A 14,915-nucleotide genomic window follows, 5' to 3' on the forward strand; every position below is an offset into this window, starting at 1 on the left:
CTGTCATTGGGCCTCAGAATTCAAATTGGGCAACGAGATATGATTGCAGGCCCCTGTTGGCTGATAAAGTAGAGTTAATTGGGCTTACAAATTCTGTTAAGCTTGGGCCATATGTTTGACAATTTGTTTTTTAAAAAATTTTATAGCGCAGATCCATAATAAAAATAAATAAATGGCCCATGCAGGTCTCGAACCTGCGACCTTCGCGTTATTAGCACGACGCTCTAACCAGCTGAGCTAATAGGCCAGTTGCGTCTGCTTTTGATAAATTAATATATTATTACTGATAAATCTATTGGGCTTACAAATACTGTTGGTCTGTTGGGCTGAGGATGGACTCATGTTTTAAAAAGAATAAACGGGTTAGGAAACATATAGTAAAAATATCAAATGGCAGGCCCATGCAGGTCTCAAACCAGCTGAGCTAATAGGCCAGTCGATGAGATCTACCACATTATTTTATTTAATTAAAGCCTACTTTGTTGTTAACGTTTCCTTCAAACTGTACTAAACAACCACCCAAGAGGACTGAAAGAACAATCTTATAGATTTCGTAGGACTTGGCTGCAACAATGAGTAAGTGACAAATATATAACCGTTTTCTTTTCTCGCAAAGCAAGACGATTCTTATTTCTCAAAAAGACTTTTAACAATCAAGGCTGCAAGCAATAGTGATGTTGATCTGTTCAAGCAAGCATTACCCATTCCTTGGTCTCAACACCATCATGAAGACCTGGAATCTAATCCAAATTCCCCAGTTACTTATTCTTTAACCATCACAACAGAATTCCTTCACCCGAATTCCATAAAATTAGGTCAGAAGTTCTCACTCAAAGACCAAAGATCGAAAAAAACAAAAATACACACAGAAGAAACTCCTCAAAGAAGATTCAGCACAAACGAAAAAAAAAATAAAAAATCACAGATACATTCCACCCGGTGAGCCAGTGACATATCCAGATCAATATTACCAGCAATATTCTAGATTTAGAATGCCCATGAGGCCAAAATGCTCAGAGAAAGCATCAAGGACTTGCAAACAAATGTCTGTCAATTTTCTGCCTTCATTAAGGGGTAACCTTGGCAATTACAAGAAAGCAAAGAACAAATACAGGCCTGTCAAAGGACATCGTTTTTATTGAAAGATAAATTACAGGAAAAAGAGTGTCAAACACTTATAATGTTATACATATGTACTATTATGATGCCATGTAGAATGCAATAGATACTTTTCATCAAACACTTGCCCTGAAGAAAGTAAAGCAATTTATTTGTTGTTTTTTTTCTTCCTTCAAGCTTTATTTAACAATCGAACTTTCGTTGATGCTCAAGATTCCAATACCTACTAGGAATCAAGGATCTTCCACCAGCAGAACTGAAAGGGCGCCACTGCTGATAGCATTTGCATCCTGTTTTTCCTTCTCTCCTCTTGTTTTTTTCCTGGCTGTGTGGTATATAGTAGCTTACCAAACAAGAAAAGTTTCCATATTTGAACAGTATATCAAATAATATAATGTATCAAGACATTGTCAATTAAAGTCTCATCAACCCTAAGATAAGACACGACGATGTAGCATCCAAGTTACGAGTCACACAAATGTACATCACATGTACATGTGTCAATCAGCATTCTGGCAAAACAACTTCTTGACTAACAAATTATCCAGCTCAAAAAGTGGTTGCACAAGTTAGCAAAACTAAAGGTCTTAACATCTTCCGAAATGAGTATGTGAGGAAATAACTTCATAACTTAAAACAGATATTAAAAAAAAACAAACTCTGAGGTATCAATTCTATGTCCTTTTGGCCAAACATCATAAAATCTAGCAGATGTACTAAATATCATAAGATGCTTTTAAGCCACCTTAGAGAATGCTTATAAAATCTAGCTACACTTATGACAGAAAGATTCTGAAGTCTTTTGTGAGTAATGTTAAGGGATGACTGTTCTCAAAACAATTTTATTTTTCTCAATTGAAAATTTTCCATGTGAAGTAATCTTGATATAGTTAGAACTTTTTAATTACTTATACTTCTTTCACAGACATTTCCATGCAAACTTCCTTCACCGACATATGATGTAGAAATCTTATGCATCAAAAATAATCTTCTCCTGTATAAACTTCCTAAATTCTGCTGGTAGGTGTTCTAGACAGAAAATGCAGGAACAGATTTCCTTTCCCTTATTGACTACATCTACTGTTGTGCTTACAGTCAATACACATTGCAGATAACCCAATTCTTTATTCCCATTTAGAAAGGTATATCTACTCCTAGTAAATAATCATGAACCCCATCACAGTGAATACTCAAAGTATTTACAAGCATGGACTCTAAACTTCTTCCTTGAAAGATTTACCAAACACTCAGAAATTGGATATTCCAAACGCATATTTCTCATTCAACTTGTATGAACAATATATCTCCTCTCGGAGTCCAACAATTGATGTCTCCACCAGCCAAATCAACAATTCAATCACACCAGAACATAAGTAAAACAACACACCGAGACAAGAAGCAGAGCATAGCAGAAACCGGAGAGGTGAATATTAAGTGAAGTGATACTGATGACGAAGATGGATTTGGGGAAGATCAGATCAGACGGCCTTGATTGCGTTTGAATGAGACAAATCAGTAGCCACCTTGGGGATCGGGTCCTCTGTATGGGAGATAAGGGGGGCACTGGCGCTGGAAGAAACGACATCGTTGTCGGGGTCGTAATCCGGATTCAGGGAGTTATCAATGGCTTCACGGCCCTTATCGAGGCAGGGCTTGCAAGCGATCTCAATCGTAATCCAGCCAAGTACCACCGCTGCTATTGCTATCACTGCGCTGGTTATAGCCGCCATTACCTGCAATTTCCGAAACCAATACCAATTCACCGACAAAGGTTTAGTTGATCAGAGTTTGACAAGCTTTGTTGATTTCTTGGGTGCCTGCAAACTGCGAGAGCGGATTTGGAGGAATATAGTGGGCCGTCGCGCCATGGCTTGGGCCTTTTTAATTTTTCAGCCCACCAGGCAGGTATTCCTTCCTGGACTAACCCGGGCCGGCAGGCAAAAGGCCCTCGCTCCCAGATCGGATGACGAACCCGTAAACAATCTACGTAACGAGTCAATGGATGCACTGTGGTTGAACCGCCGGTCAACCATACAGTAAATAGAGAAGGCAATGGGGCGGACGTTGATGAATACCCGTCACACGGAATGAGGGTCAAAGTCTAACATTACAAGTTTAAGCCTAACTCTTTATTGAAAACTCAAATTGACAATAGAAGGTTAAGAAGTTTATCCTCGCTTATAAATTAACTCCAAACCCACCATATTTCAATGTGGGATTCTCATCACCCGTCCCGAGCATCGGAGCAATTTTTACAACCGGTCCTGTCCTTATAAAAGCCGCCCTGCCCAGCAAGATCCCGCTCCAATCAAACCCGACATTAACCCGATCTGATCATAACATCAACATTAAATACCAAATCAACATATATAATCTAAAATAATCCAACAAACATTCAAATAAATTAAAGGTAATTATTAATTTGACTTAAGATTGTCAATTATACGCTTAGATTAAGAAATGTGTTTACAGCACAGCATAGTTATTACACCACAAAAAGGGCTAACAAAATCTGAAATTGAAGAAGAACAACTACTCAAGAAATTGACACAGTAACGGAAGTTTTGCTTAAAAGGAACACGATAATGCTATCAGACAGAAGCTGGCACATAGCTGTGTTGTTTGTGGTGTATTGCAATTACTGGCAGAGCTGCTCAACTGCTGTCACAATCTGAGCAGGCTGAACGACAGTCCATTCTTCCAAACTCCCAGCATATGGTGTTGGTACATCTTGTGAAGACAAGCATACAATTGGAGCATCCAAATAATCATTGAAATTTTCATTGATAGCTGCAGTTAAACTGGCACCAATTCCTCCTGTCCGCATGCACTCCTCCACAATCAGCACGCGATGTGTCTTCTTCACCGAATTTCCAATCGTGTGAAGATCAAATGGTTTCAAGGACCTGATATCAATAACCTCAGGGTCGTATCCCTTGTTCACTAAAGTTTTGGCAGCCTGCATCACATGATACCTCATCCGCGAGTAGGTCAAAATGGTAACATGCTCCCCGGGCCTAACCATCTCAGCTTCCTCAAGATTGCATATATACTCTTCATCTGGAATGCTCTCCTTGAGGTTGTAAAGCAAAACGTGCTCGAAAAGTATAACTGGGTTCTCGCTACGGATTGCAGCCTTCATCAAGCCTTTGGCATTGTAAGGGGTAGAGCACGCCACCATTTGGATTCCAGGGATCGATTGGAAATATGACTCAAGACGTTGAGAGTGCTCAGCTCCAAGTTGCCGACCTACTCCACCGGGTCCACGGATAACTATGGGTATGGTAAATTGGCCACCAGATGTATAATGGAGCATGCCACAGTTGTTGGAGATCTGGTTGAATGCCAAAAGGAGAAATCCCATGTTCATGCCCTCGACAATTGGCCTCAGGCCAGTCATTGCAGCTCCAATGCCCATCCCTGTGAAGGAGTTCTCAGCTATAGGAGTGTCAAGAACCCTGAGATCCCCATACTTTGTAGCCAGACCCTTGGTCACTTTGTATGAGCCTCCGTAGTGACCCACATCTTCACCCATCACACATACGTGAGGATCTCTGTCCATTTCTTCTTCCAAGCCTTCGCGTAGGGCCTCAAAGAGTAAGAGTACATGACTGAGGAGAGAACACAGGACTAGTTAATAATTGATCTATATACTGGAACTGTGGCACAGATAATTATGAAAGTATAAGTTGATGGCTGAAAGATGGCAGAATCATGTTAATTCCATCAAGGCTGTAATTTTGAGATAACAGATTTAAAGATATTCCACATTCCACTTAGAAAACTCTTATGATCAGAACCGCAGATATACAGCATGCACTTGCCAATGTATTTCATCCTTTATGAGATGTTTAAAAGAAATTTTATAGAAGAAAAGCACCAAGGGGTTCTAGGAAAAGTTAGGTCAGTCCTAATTCTCCCAGCACACTTTTTGAAATCAAGAAGAGATGGAGTCACTAACACACCTAATAACACATTTCACTACAAGCTACAACTATGGCCAGTGCCACCGCTATTCAAAAGAAGAGTACTATATAGATTAACAGCAAAGGTGATACACAACATAAAAAGTTCAAGTTGCTAGTAAAACATTGACATGGTAAGGGAAGAATTAGCTGCACAAGACCATGAATGGAGGAGCATTATCTCATAAATGATGCATTTTGGCAGGAACAATTGATCTTAAAAGGTCGACACATAATTGCATCAAAGGGAAGATTCTATATAATTGATATAATGGCTTCATGACATATGTGAGGATTCTAAAATGGAAAAGGGAGTAGGGATAGAAATAAAATAACTTTGTCCATACTAAAGGTATGACTACCATTCAGTATCCAATTCAATAAGCAGCGGACATGTGTAACTTAAAAGGTGATGTATAGGTCATGCATGCAATAAAAAAGAGCAACCATTCAATGGAAACTTTAAAGCTATGGCACAAACGAACTAGTTATGCAACAAATTAGAAACATAATGAGCACGTTAGAAGATTCAGGCAAAGTATCTCTAAGTTTTTCAGGTATATGAGCCAGTCCAATGCTGCATGACCCAACTTCCTATCCAAGTACTGGTATCTTTTTCCAGTTTAATTGATGATATAAGCATTCTCAATCACAAAGTAAAAGGCAAAAGTCCCCAAAACTGAACCACAATTTGGAAACAAAAGAACAATGCACAATAAAAAGTCTGTCACGAACAAAAATACTAGTCTTTTTGCTGTGATTCCATATAATGAACGCTTTTTAGTATCTAATGATATAACCAATTCTCCTTCTATGGGAAACAGTGAACAAAGAAAGTTGAAGATTTAGGGATGATTAAATCATGGAATGTTGCTTTTTCATTGGACAGCAATCAAACCTTCTGAAGGTAATGCTTTATGTTCAAACAGTCTCCTATAATTTGGCAGCAGTTAAAGAAAGCACTTTACACAAAATAAATACTTGTAGTGGATTCCCGTGGATCTTATAATAAACACATGTGGCATGATAATGAGTGTTCCAGGAAATAAACAAAAACCAGCGATCCCGCGTTGAGAAAAAGAAAATAGGACTAAAGAGACTTGGCAGTATTGAGACTTAGATACTGAACTAAACAGCCATAAATTAAAAGAAAGTAACATACCCAGGTTTAGATGCCGTGGAAGCAGCAGAACTATCAGCCTTTGTCTAATAACACATACACAAAATCATATTTAGTGACGGAACACAACAGATTATTATACACTAACAAAGAAAAACCAAAACTAGGAAACAAGGGAGATGTATTAACTGCAACTGCATTGGTAATCAAATGCTCCGCTCTGCTAACTTTCGCGTTCAAACCCAGGTTCAAGTTCTCGCTCCCCTCTGATCTAACCTTAAAAACGATCCCTTTCTTCCCTGCCCAAGAGATTCAGGAAAAAAAAAAACCCATAAACTTCAGATACCATAGGACTGTCTTTTGCCCTCTTCACAAAATGAATCTCACAAAATGAATCAAACCAATCAACGAACCTGCGAGGGATCTGCGAGACGACTGAAGAAATTTATTGGAATCGAAGGAATTGGGAGGCGTAAGAGCCGTCGAAGCCCCCAATCCCTGGAAAATCGAAGCCATTTATATCTGCCAGAAAATGCAGAGTGTGGGAGGAGAGAAAAGGGTTGAGATGAACAGAGAGAGAGAGAAAATGCAGGTGTCAATTTATCTGAAAAACGGAGTCACAGTTGGCGGAGAAATTGAGGGGACTTCGTTTTGTGAGCTCCGATAGTGGATTACGTCGCTCGCGTCGGCGTTGGGCGATTTATTTGAACTCTGGCCGCATAGTTTTCATCGCCGATCCCCGCAACGGGGTTTTATTCCTCTGTCCTGCAGTTCTTGGTGTCATGGGCCAGCCCGATTGCCACGCCTTCTATTTAGGGGTAGTGTTGACATTTCGTAGCATTGAGAGGCACGTGAGCAACGAGTGATGTGTGATGGGGAATCACTGGAGAGACAGCTTGTTAATGTGGATGGGAGTAGTGATCTGCTGCACCTATTCTTACCTAATACTATCTTCAAAATTGCAAAATTCATGTTTACCTTCCATAGTCTTTCATTTTTACAAAGACCATATGCCATATGTCCATATTTTCATCTTGTAATTTACATGGGTCGGGAACTTTGCGCCTCACAGAGACATGTGGAGAATGACTTATTGTCAATTGATACTCTGATGGGGTGATGGTAACAGACTCAATGTTATATTTGAGAGTAGTTATGACTCAAACCGAACATTTCTTAACAAATGAATATTCTAATAATCACCTTTATTCTAATATTCTAACAAATGAAAAGAGTTTGTTATTCTAGTAGATCCTACTCATCCGTTTCTTATAAAAAATGTGTTTTTTTTTTTTTGAGTATAAGTACAAATACAATATACGACACACCACCATATCAAACCTATGAAAGTACAGGTATCAACAGGCCCCACAAAGGAGGCACAAATCAAGCCTACACAGGGGCAGACTAAACCTACACACCTCCTTATAAATCGAAAGAGGTGAGACCAGAACCTATGAGCTCAGTCAGGGATATGCAAAGTCATTGTCACTCAACCAATGACTCATTTGCTCCTAAGGGAATAATTAAAGATTCATGTCATGTGAGGTGATATAATATTTTATATACCACACGAAACTTGTTAAAATATTTAAGAGAGTCAATTCACACACGAACAATTAAATTTGTTTTATTTTTAATTTTTATTTTTTCCATTAAAAGAAAATTTGAAGTTACAAAAAAAAAATTATAACTTTGAAGAAAAAAAAAAACTCTTACCATAATTTAATATGTAAATTGTATACCTAAAAGATAACTCATTTAAAAAAGAAAAAAAAAAGATTGGCAAAAATGAAAAATCCCATTAAATCAAAATGAAAGAGCCGAGAACCACAAACTGACTGTTTCATGGAAGCCCTCTATCTTTTGGGCTCAATCCTCTACACATTCCTCACTTCCATCACTCTCTCCCTCTTCATTCCACTCCGCTACCTCTTCACGCTCCTCCGCTCCTCAAAGTCTGCGAAGAATGACTTGGAGGCGGTCTCCCTCTACGAAGGCACCGTCTGGCACGAGCGCCGCCGGCCTGTCCGTCACTCTTTCCGGTACGCCGTCCGATACGCTCTCTTCGACCTTGATCGCGCTCCCAATGTGCCACCAGATCACCTCTCCGCCGACGACGCTCGCCGGATGGCAGACACCTCTGGGCCAGTGTAGCTACTTGGCCCTACTTCGCTCTCCATTTTAGTTATTGTTTTTTTTATTTGTTTTTATTTTTGTTGAACTGAATGCAATAGTAAATTTAGCGAAGAACACTAACTTTAAGCGAAATTTTAAATCTTCTTGAATCTTTGTTTGGTGGTGACCTTGACTTATTAGTTTGGTGACTTCTTTGCATAAATTAACCAATTTATCAATCCTCAACTATGAACTTAATGCTATTCTGTAAAATTTGTCTAGGATGTCTTTCTTTTCCTATTTGCTTCTAATTCTGAAGTAATGTCTCCATTAGAAAGCTTTTTCGGGTGATTTATTGATTTGTGTTAAGCAGATGTATAGTTTGGAAGAGAGAAGTGTTTGCAGTGCTTTGAATGCAAAACTTTTTAAATGTAACTAGCTTTACCTGTTTTATGAAATAATGTAGCTTCAGCTCCCCAAGCTGCTTCCCAAGTTCTTGAACTAGTGATTTAGACGAATTTAAGATGCCGTATGCTATTAAGTATCTACACTACCGGATGAGAACTTTGAACTTTGTGATCTTGTTGCAAATTTCTATCATCTGAGGGCATTGTTCTTTTTTATGTGGTCTTTGCTCTTTCAAAAAGGAAAAGAAAATGATGGTTTTCGAACATGACTAGTTCTACTTCTTCCTCAATGTGTATTTTTCCGTCTTTTTCTAACACCCAAACACCACCTTTCATAAAAATTATTAGAGAGTTTGGCATGCAATCGGGTTGTACTATGTTTGTATCTTATTTGTGATTTTTAGGGCTGAATTTAGTATTTTTGTTTCTTTTCGAGCATATATTTCATTTTCCCCTTCAACATTTGTCGTTGAGAAATAGGCACGTACTCTTCACATTTTCTACACCATACCACCTTAAAAATATTTTGATGCCCTCAACAAATTCTTGTATTGCTTTCTGCAGTCTTCTCCTGACGGTACCTCCTAGTTTGGGGTATGAGCAAAACCCACTGAGTTTGTATTACTGCTACAATCTGGAAGGCTCAATTCAGCATTTAAAGAAGTGCATTGCTGAGGTAATTTGTCATGGAAGTGTTTGCCTACTGTTAGCTTTCAAGATTGTATATGGGCTGATTGATTTTATGTTTTTAGCTGGTAGAGATTTTATTCACTTCAAGTTCAATTGATAAAAACACTCCCTCAGGCTTCTTCAGACTAAATATTTTTAAGCTTAAAGTATCTCACCCATTAGCAACTTTTTCACATTTTTAGTGGCAAAGAAGAGAAAATGACAAGTTATGCCAAATGGTGCCCCACGCACTTGACATTGCCTTTCAGCTTTCACGTTTATTATTTTTTTATTTTACACATAATATGTCTGTCTTAGACTCTTAGTGTGTTCTATCAGTATTTGTAAATTGTTGATAAATGATCTTATTGCATTGCTTGTAATTGCATATTGAATTTGTGTCAAAATTTTATTAAGGATATATGTGAAGCTAGAGTTTTCTGCTGATGGTACTGGTACTCACTGGCTTCAGGTGACTAATACACCATGGGGAGAAAGAGTCACATTTCTTTTCAATCCAGACTCTGATTTAGTGGCCAAATCGTTACATGTTAGTCCTTTCATGGTATGTTCTTGCACTTTCTTTGCTCTTGGATCTGCTGTTTTCTTCCTTTCATGTTAAACCTACAATATAATTCATTTCATCTTGAGACTCTTTCTTTTGTTTATATGATTCGTATCTGAAGTAATATACCAAAATCTTAAATAATGTAAATCTTTTTTGAGTTTAAGAAGCTTTGATGTGTTTCTTCAACAGTAAGCTATATCAAGATATATGAACACTATGGTTGCTAAGCTGTGAGTACCTTACAATTTAAGGCTTTCATTTTCTTCTTCTATTGAGTTGCAGGATATGCATGGGAGTTGGAGAATGAGAGCCACTGCTCCGGGAGATAATCTATTTGTGTCAATCTCAGTTCAACACCCCAGCCTTGGTGACTATTTTGTGGCTACCTTGAGAGCGAAAAGAGTCCCCTCATCTTTGACTTCTGACCATACCATTTTCTTTTACCTGATGCCTCATAAGGTTGCTTTGTGGATTTATTGGCATGTGAGTGGAATGAAAAGTTACTTTGCTTTCCTTTTTTGGTTAGGTTAAGTGTTTTGACATAATATACAACCCCCCATCAATCACTGTCCACTGATACCTTCATCTCTACAAGTCATGTAAAATCAGATTGCAATATTATCTTTAAGATGCTTTGAAATACTTTTTAAGTTGTTCATTCTTCTCAATTATGTGTTCTATAGGCTTTTAAGCTATGGTGGAACAATGTTGCATTTATCCAACACCCAAGGTATACCAACACTGCCTATAGGGAGGAGGCTTTTGCACGTGATAGAGACCTTAAATGTTGCCAGGCATTTTCTGGGGAAAAAGATCAGCACCTACAAGCTAAATGTGATACTGGCTGTCTGGCTGATGGTAGTGTTTGGAATCGCCAGTTCAGATGGAGAGATGCCAATTGGCCATGGTGTTAAATTTTCCTACGGTAAGCCTCTACAATGTCATGATTTATTTTGTTTGGCTAGCACCTGTTTTGATATGCTTGTTTGCAGAAGTGATAAAATCAATGCCAGGCAGCAGGCAACATGCAACTTTGTTATCAGAATACGACAATCAAACTGGGGCCAATTGATTGTATCTTCCACTTTAGGGGCCAGTTCGTGTTACCTCCCATTGGTATGCCATATCGCCATCTCCGGTACTTACTGGGGTTCGGTGGATTGAACAAAGCATCTGTCTGTCTGACATATATTTTACTTATCAGATGATATTCTTTAAACAAGTGAAATAAGACTTTGTTTTGAAAATGCGTGTAAAGAACACATACATTTTACTTCTTGTTTTGACAAGTATTTGCAGTTCTTACTAAAGAAAAGATCCTCGGCAGAAATTAAAAGCTAGAAGCTTGACCAGGTATAGGCTCTTTCCCCAGACTGGTATACACAACTTCCTGGCAATTAGCTAATAGGCCAAATTGATTGATGATGACCCAGCTGTGACTCCACACAATTCGGCTAACCCATCTTGTGCTGCTTAGCTTTCATATCAAAAGGCACAACTGCACAACATGGGTGGTCAACCATTTTTAACCTTGCCCCTTTTTTTTTTCATGGAATGAGCCAGTATTTTGGTCATAAACATCACTAAAATGTGGAGAACGTTTTGATTTTGTGAAGGGGTTACTTGAGTCACAAACACATATAGAATGATAAATTAATTTCTTTAACACAAATACAAGGCTTATCGATCTTATTTGGGGTTAAAGGGGACTGCAGTACTTCTAAGCTTATCGATTTTATATCGTTGGATTCTTCATGTTGAGAAGTCTCAAATTATGACATTTTAAGAATTCAAAAAAATTTAATGTGGGCCAAAATATACCACATCGTGCGATTGCAGTGCCTAGAAATATTTCAAATTAGGATACGGGGAGTACTTGTGCAAAATTTTTTGAAAAAATCATGAACGTGTAGAATCGTCGGATGTTTTGAGTTTAAATATGATGGTCTAGAATTGTCATGACGGATCATTATGAATTTGAGTTTTGTTTAAAGAAAATATATCGTTTCATTTGTTATGTTGTGTTTATCATTTTTTTCCTTTTTTTTTTTTTTGGTACACCCCCAACCCTAATCCTGCTGACCAAGTTGTAAAAGAGCATGCAATGTTTGGGTAACCCTCAAGAAAAAGAATGACAAACTGAAAAGATAAAAAAAAAAACATTTATCACGTGCAAAAAAAAAACATAACGTTGTGGCCGTTGTGGGAGCATTGTATATGTCGTTTCTAGGGTGTTTATTCAAAATGTATGCAGAGTTTTTTGTCAAAAAGGACTTCGGCCATTCCGCGGTGGCTACCAGGCTCACCACCGCCACTACTACAACTATCAACAACACACACCCACGTGCGTAAAAAGACCATAATTTTGAAGGCCGACTTGATCTGTATATAAACATATATACCCACCTCCCCAAACTCTGTCTTCATTGAATTCAATTTTCTGTCTCATAGATCTACTGTCTTACATACATGATGAGATCAAGGAAGTGCAATCTTGAACTCCAACTCCATCTTTTCACAGATTCCGATCACCGACACATGGAAGAAGAGTCGAGTAGCAGAAGCCCAGTAGATCATCAACAGCAGCAGCACCACCAAGAACGACAAAAGCTTACGATTTTTTACAATGGAAGAGTCTGTGTTTGTGATGTTACAGAGCTTCAGGTATGCATGTCTTTCGTTTATCAGCAGTCTTACGAATTCCAGGGTTTTCTTTAAGTTTCTTTTCCATATCAGATAGATTTTGGGCCATTAATGGATTAAAGAATTCATGAGTTGGTTGCATTATTATTTCAGGCTAGAGCCATATTATCTACGGCAACAAGAGAAATGGAAGAGACAATGAAAACCCCAACTTGTTCATCAACACTACTGTCATCTTCTCAGCTGTCTACCTCGTCAAGTAATCTTTCAATGAAGAGATCGCTCCAAAGGTTCCTCCAGAAAAGAAAAAGGAATCGGATCCAATCAACATCCCCATACATTGTTAATTAATCATGATTAGCGCCACCTAATTAACATCTTGATTTCTTGTCAACATTGGTGTTTATGTCTATATCAATCGCTTAAAACAATATATTTTGTTTTTTTTAACTTGTTTTTGCATGGCATAGATTAGAACCATAGTTGAAAGAAAACAACAACAAAATAACCAAAGCTGGCGAAGTAGCCAATGGCCTGCCTTAACAGGCAGAGTGCAAAACCAAGAAATGAAAAGACGGCAAGCAAAGGCAGAGAAAATCAAGTGTTCCTTGCATTATATATAGAGTCTACGGAAAAACCCACATCACCAATTCTGCACACAACTCTTTCGCTGAAGTTGTCTGGGTCTGAAACAAATCCTGAATAGAGAGGAAGAGAAAAAGTGACCGTTGCCAATTTCAAAAAATCACAACTAGAAAAAGAAACCCACTTCCTTCACAAGTTATGTCGAAACAGAGGAGACAGATGCCTAAGTAGGGAGGAAGAGAGAGAGTGACCGTCGGATGACATTAACGGGCTTAATATTTCGATATGTATTAAGGATGGGCTTTATCTAAACATGGATGGGGTTCATCAAAGCAGAGTAAGCCCAGTTCAGGCCCAGTCATGAAAAACCAACCTCATACGCTTTTAATCATAATTAGAAGAGCTTTTTTATTTTTTGAGTACTTAACTTTAATTTGTAACACATATTAATTACTAGAGAACATTTATTAATTTGGGTTTGGAAAATTTTTTATTGTTAATTATACAGTTGGATGTTGACCAAAGACATCGTGGCCCAAGTTAACAAATATAATCTATAATGGTATTGATAATGGGTGACCCAAGGACATTTGGTAAAGGTTTTTTTGTTTTTCAATAATTTTTTCTTTCTCGTATTTTTTAAAATGAACAACCAAACATACTCTCGAGATTGTTTTTCTGAAAATGAAAACTAAAATACATGAAAAAAACAAATATACCTTTGGATCCTTAGAATCTCGGAATGACATTGAGAGCTATTCGATCCGACTGATCCAATATTAAACTCTATATATATATATATAAAATACTAGCAATAATGGCCGACATTATATTATATGAACGACAAAAGGAAAATATTTATGAAAAAGACTACTCTCTAGCTTGCTCTTCATGTCGACAATCTCTACTAAATTATCAAACTAAAAGACAAGACAAACAAAAAAACTCTATGAAAACTCTCCTATATACATATATATATATTATTCAATTCCAAAGTTTTGTCCTCGTTGAAGCCGAATCTGTCTATTGAATCTTTGAATGAACTCTTCAACCCTCCTATTTAACTCTTCATTTGACATGTTGGAAAATTCGTTCTCTTCTCCTTCTTTCTGCCAGCTTGGTAATTCATCAAGCTTTTCTGCAATCTCTGAAGAACTTCTTATAATAACATTCTTACTCTCATCAAAATTCACCCTTTTGATCCTCTCCGACTTACTACGTCTATGTTTCTTGTCTTCAATCTCATTCTCTCTCTTTTTTTCCTGGACTAATTGTGCATTATTTTCAGAAGTAATTACCTCCTTAATCTCTTCCACGTCTTCTACATCCAAAGATGGGGCAACAGTACTTCTTCTGGGTTGGCTAGTCCTCCTAACAAACTCTTCATAAAGATCTTGGTTATTATTCTTTGACGATGAGAATGCGCCGTAATCAAGATAGATAATGAGGATTAGGGTGTTGGAGATGAAGAACCAGAACTTGGTGTTATTGAACAAATTTGAAGGGGAAAGCTTGAATGTATGGAAGATAGATATGTAGACAACAATGGAGAAAATGAACCCAAAGAATGACATTCCTTTATGGGTTTTTATTGGATAATAATCTTGCTTTGGATCTACTGGCATTTTGGTCATCTTCAGAGAGAGAGAATTTTTTGTTCTTGAGAAGGTGTGTTGAGGAGGAGGAGGAGGAGGAGGGCGGGGGTCCTGGATTCTATGAAG

The 14,915-nt window shown here is 37.9% G+C and overlaps 5 protein-coding genes and 1 non-coding gene across 7 annotated transcripts; 2 read left to right on the forward strand and 4 right to left on the reverse strand.

Annotated features, from left to right (window-relative positions):
* Positions 1-173: 173 nt before the first annotated feature.
* Positions 174-247, reverse strand: TRNAI-AAU. The gene has a single exon. It is a non-coding gene; the product is annotated as a tRNA-Ile (tRNA).
* Positions 248-1,119: 872 nt separating this feature from the next.
* Positions 1,120-3,006, reverse strand: LOC120011868 (outer envelope membrane protein 7). The gene has a single exon (XM_038863010.1). The coding sequence runs from the start codon at positions 2,847-2,849 to the stop codon at positions 2,598-2,600; it is 252 nt and encodes an 83-aa protein (XP_038718938.1). The 5' UTR covers positions 2,850-3,006; the 3' UTR covers positions 1,120-2,597.
* Positions 3,007-3,737: 731 nt separating this feature from the next.
* On the reverse strand, positions 3,738-6,949 carry LOC120013872 (pyruvate dehydrogenase E1 component subunit beta-3, chloroplastic). The gene is made up of 4 exons (XM_038865833.1): positions 6,618-6,949; positions 6,394-6,503; positions 6,247-6,290; positions 3,738-4,730 (listed from the first exon to the last, which is right to left on the reverse strand). The coding sequence occupies exons 1-4, from the start codon at positions 6,718-6,720 to the stop codon at positions 3,758-3,760; spliced, it is 1,230 nt and encodes a 409-aa protein (XP_038721761.1). The 5' UTR covers positions 6,721-6,949; the 3' UTR covers positions 3,738-3,757.
* A 1,077-nt stretch (positions 6,950-8,026) lies between these two features.
* On the forward strand, positions 8,027-11,316 carry LOC120012281. 2 transcript variants are annotated; one of them, XM_038863628.1, is made up of 6 exons: positions 8,027-8,357; positions 9,294-9,405; positions 9,871-9,963; positions 10,249-10,449; positions 10,650-10,891; positions 10,962-11,316. In XM_038863628.1, the coding sequence occupies exons 1-5, from the start codon at positions 8,053-8,055 to the stop codon at positions 10,878-10,880; spliced, it is 942 nt and encodes a 313-aa protein (XP_038719556.1). In that variant the 5' UTR covers positions 8,027-8,052; the 3' UTR covers positions 10,881-10,891; positions 10,962-11,316. The 2 variants fall into 2 exon arrangements, with proteins under 2 accessions (XP_038719556.1, XP_038719555.1); XM_038863627.1 differs by having other exon boundaries at positions 8,029-8,357; positions 10,959-11,316.
* Positions 11,317-12,371: 1,055 nt separating this feature from the next.
* On the forward strand, positions 12,372-13,059 carry LOC120013641 (protein TIFY 5A-like). Its single transcript, XM_038865522.1, has 2 exons — positions 12,372-12,630; positions 12,763-13,059. The coding sequence occupies exons 1-2, from the start codon at positions 12,436-12,438 to the stop codon at positions 12,958-12,960; spliced, it is 393 nt and encodes a 130-aa protein (XP_038721450.1). The 5' UTR covers positions 12,372-12,435; the 3' UTR covers positions 12,961-13,059.
* Positions 13,060-13,920: 861 nt separating this feature from the next.
* On the reverse strand, positions 13,921-14,873 carry LOC120013767. The gene has a single exon (XM_038865699.1). It carries the CDS (start codon positions 14,826-14,828, stop codon positions 14,175-14,177), a length of 654 nt encoding a protein of 217 aa, XP_038721627.1. The 5' UTR covers positions 14,829-14,873; the 3' UTR covers positions 13,921-14,174.
* Between the last annotated feature and the right edge of the window lie 42 nt (positions 14,874-14,915).

The sequence above is a fragment of the Tripterygium wilfordii genome, chromosome 13, assembly GCF_013401445.1.
Source record: "Tripterygium wilfordii isolate XIE 37 chromosome 13, ASM1340144v1, whole genome shotgun sequence".
NCBI classification, from domain to species: domain Eukaryota; kingdom Viridiplantae; phylum Streptophyta; class Magnoliopsida; order Celastrales; family Celastraceae; genus Tripterygium; species Tripterygium wilfordii.

What these genes read in the sequence shown, in the direction of transcription:
- LOC120013872 (XM_038865833.1), bottom strand. Translation starts at nt 6,720, where the DNA reads ATGGCTTCGATTTTCCAGGGATTGGGGGCTTCGACGGCTCTTACGCCT. An exon ending in GTCTCGCAGATCCCTCGCAG is followed by an intron (nt 6,504 to 6,617) that starts GTTCGTTGATTG and finishes TCTCTTGGGCAG; the next exon opens with GGAAGAAAGGGATCGTTTTT. An exon ending in TCCACGGCATCTAAACCTGG is followed by an intron (nt 4,731 to 6,246) that starts GTATGTTACTTT and finishes TTCTCTCCTCAG; the next exon opens with TCATGTACTCTTACTCTTTG.
- LOC120013641 (XM_038865522.1), top strand. Translation starts at nt 12,436, where the DNA reads ATGATGAGATCAAGGAAGTGCAATCTTGAACTCCAACTCCATCTTTTC. An exon ending in GTGATGTTACAGAGCTTCAG is followed by an intron (nt 12,631 to 12,762) that starts GTATGCATGTCT and finishes TTATTATTTCAG; the next exon opens with GCTAGAGCCATATTATCTAC.
- LOC120013767 (XM_038865699.1), bottom strand. Translation starts at nt 14,828, where the DNA reads ATGACCAAAATGCCAGTAGATCCAAAGCAAGATTATTATCCAATAAAA.
- LOC120011868 (XM_038863010.1), bottom strand. Translation starts at nt 2,849, where the DNA reads ATGGCGGCTATAACCAGCGCAGTGATAGCAATAGCAGCGGTGGTACTT.
- LOC120012281 (XM_038863628.1), top strand. Translation starts at nt 8,053, where the DNA reads ATGGAAGCCCTCTATCTTTTGGGCTCAATCCTCTACACATTCCTCACT. An exon ending in TACATGTTAGTCCTTTCATG is followed by an intron (nt 9,964 to 10,248) that starts GTATGTTCTTGC and finishes ATTGAGTTGCAG; the next exon opens with GATATGCATGGGAGTTGGAG. An exon ending in CTTTGTGGATTTATTGGCAT is followed by an intron (nt 10,450 to 10,649) that starts GTGAGTGGAATG and finishes TGTGTTCTATAG; the next exon opens with GCTTTTAAGCTATGGTGGAA.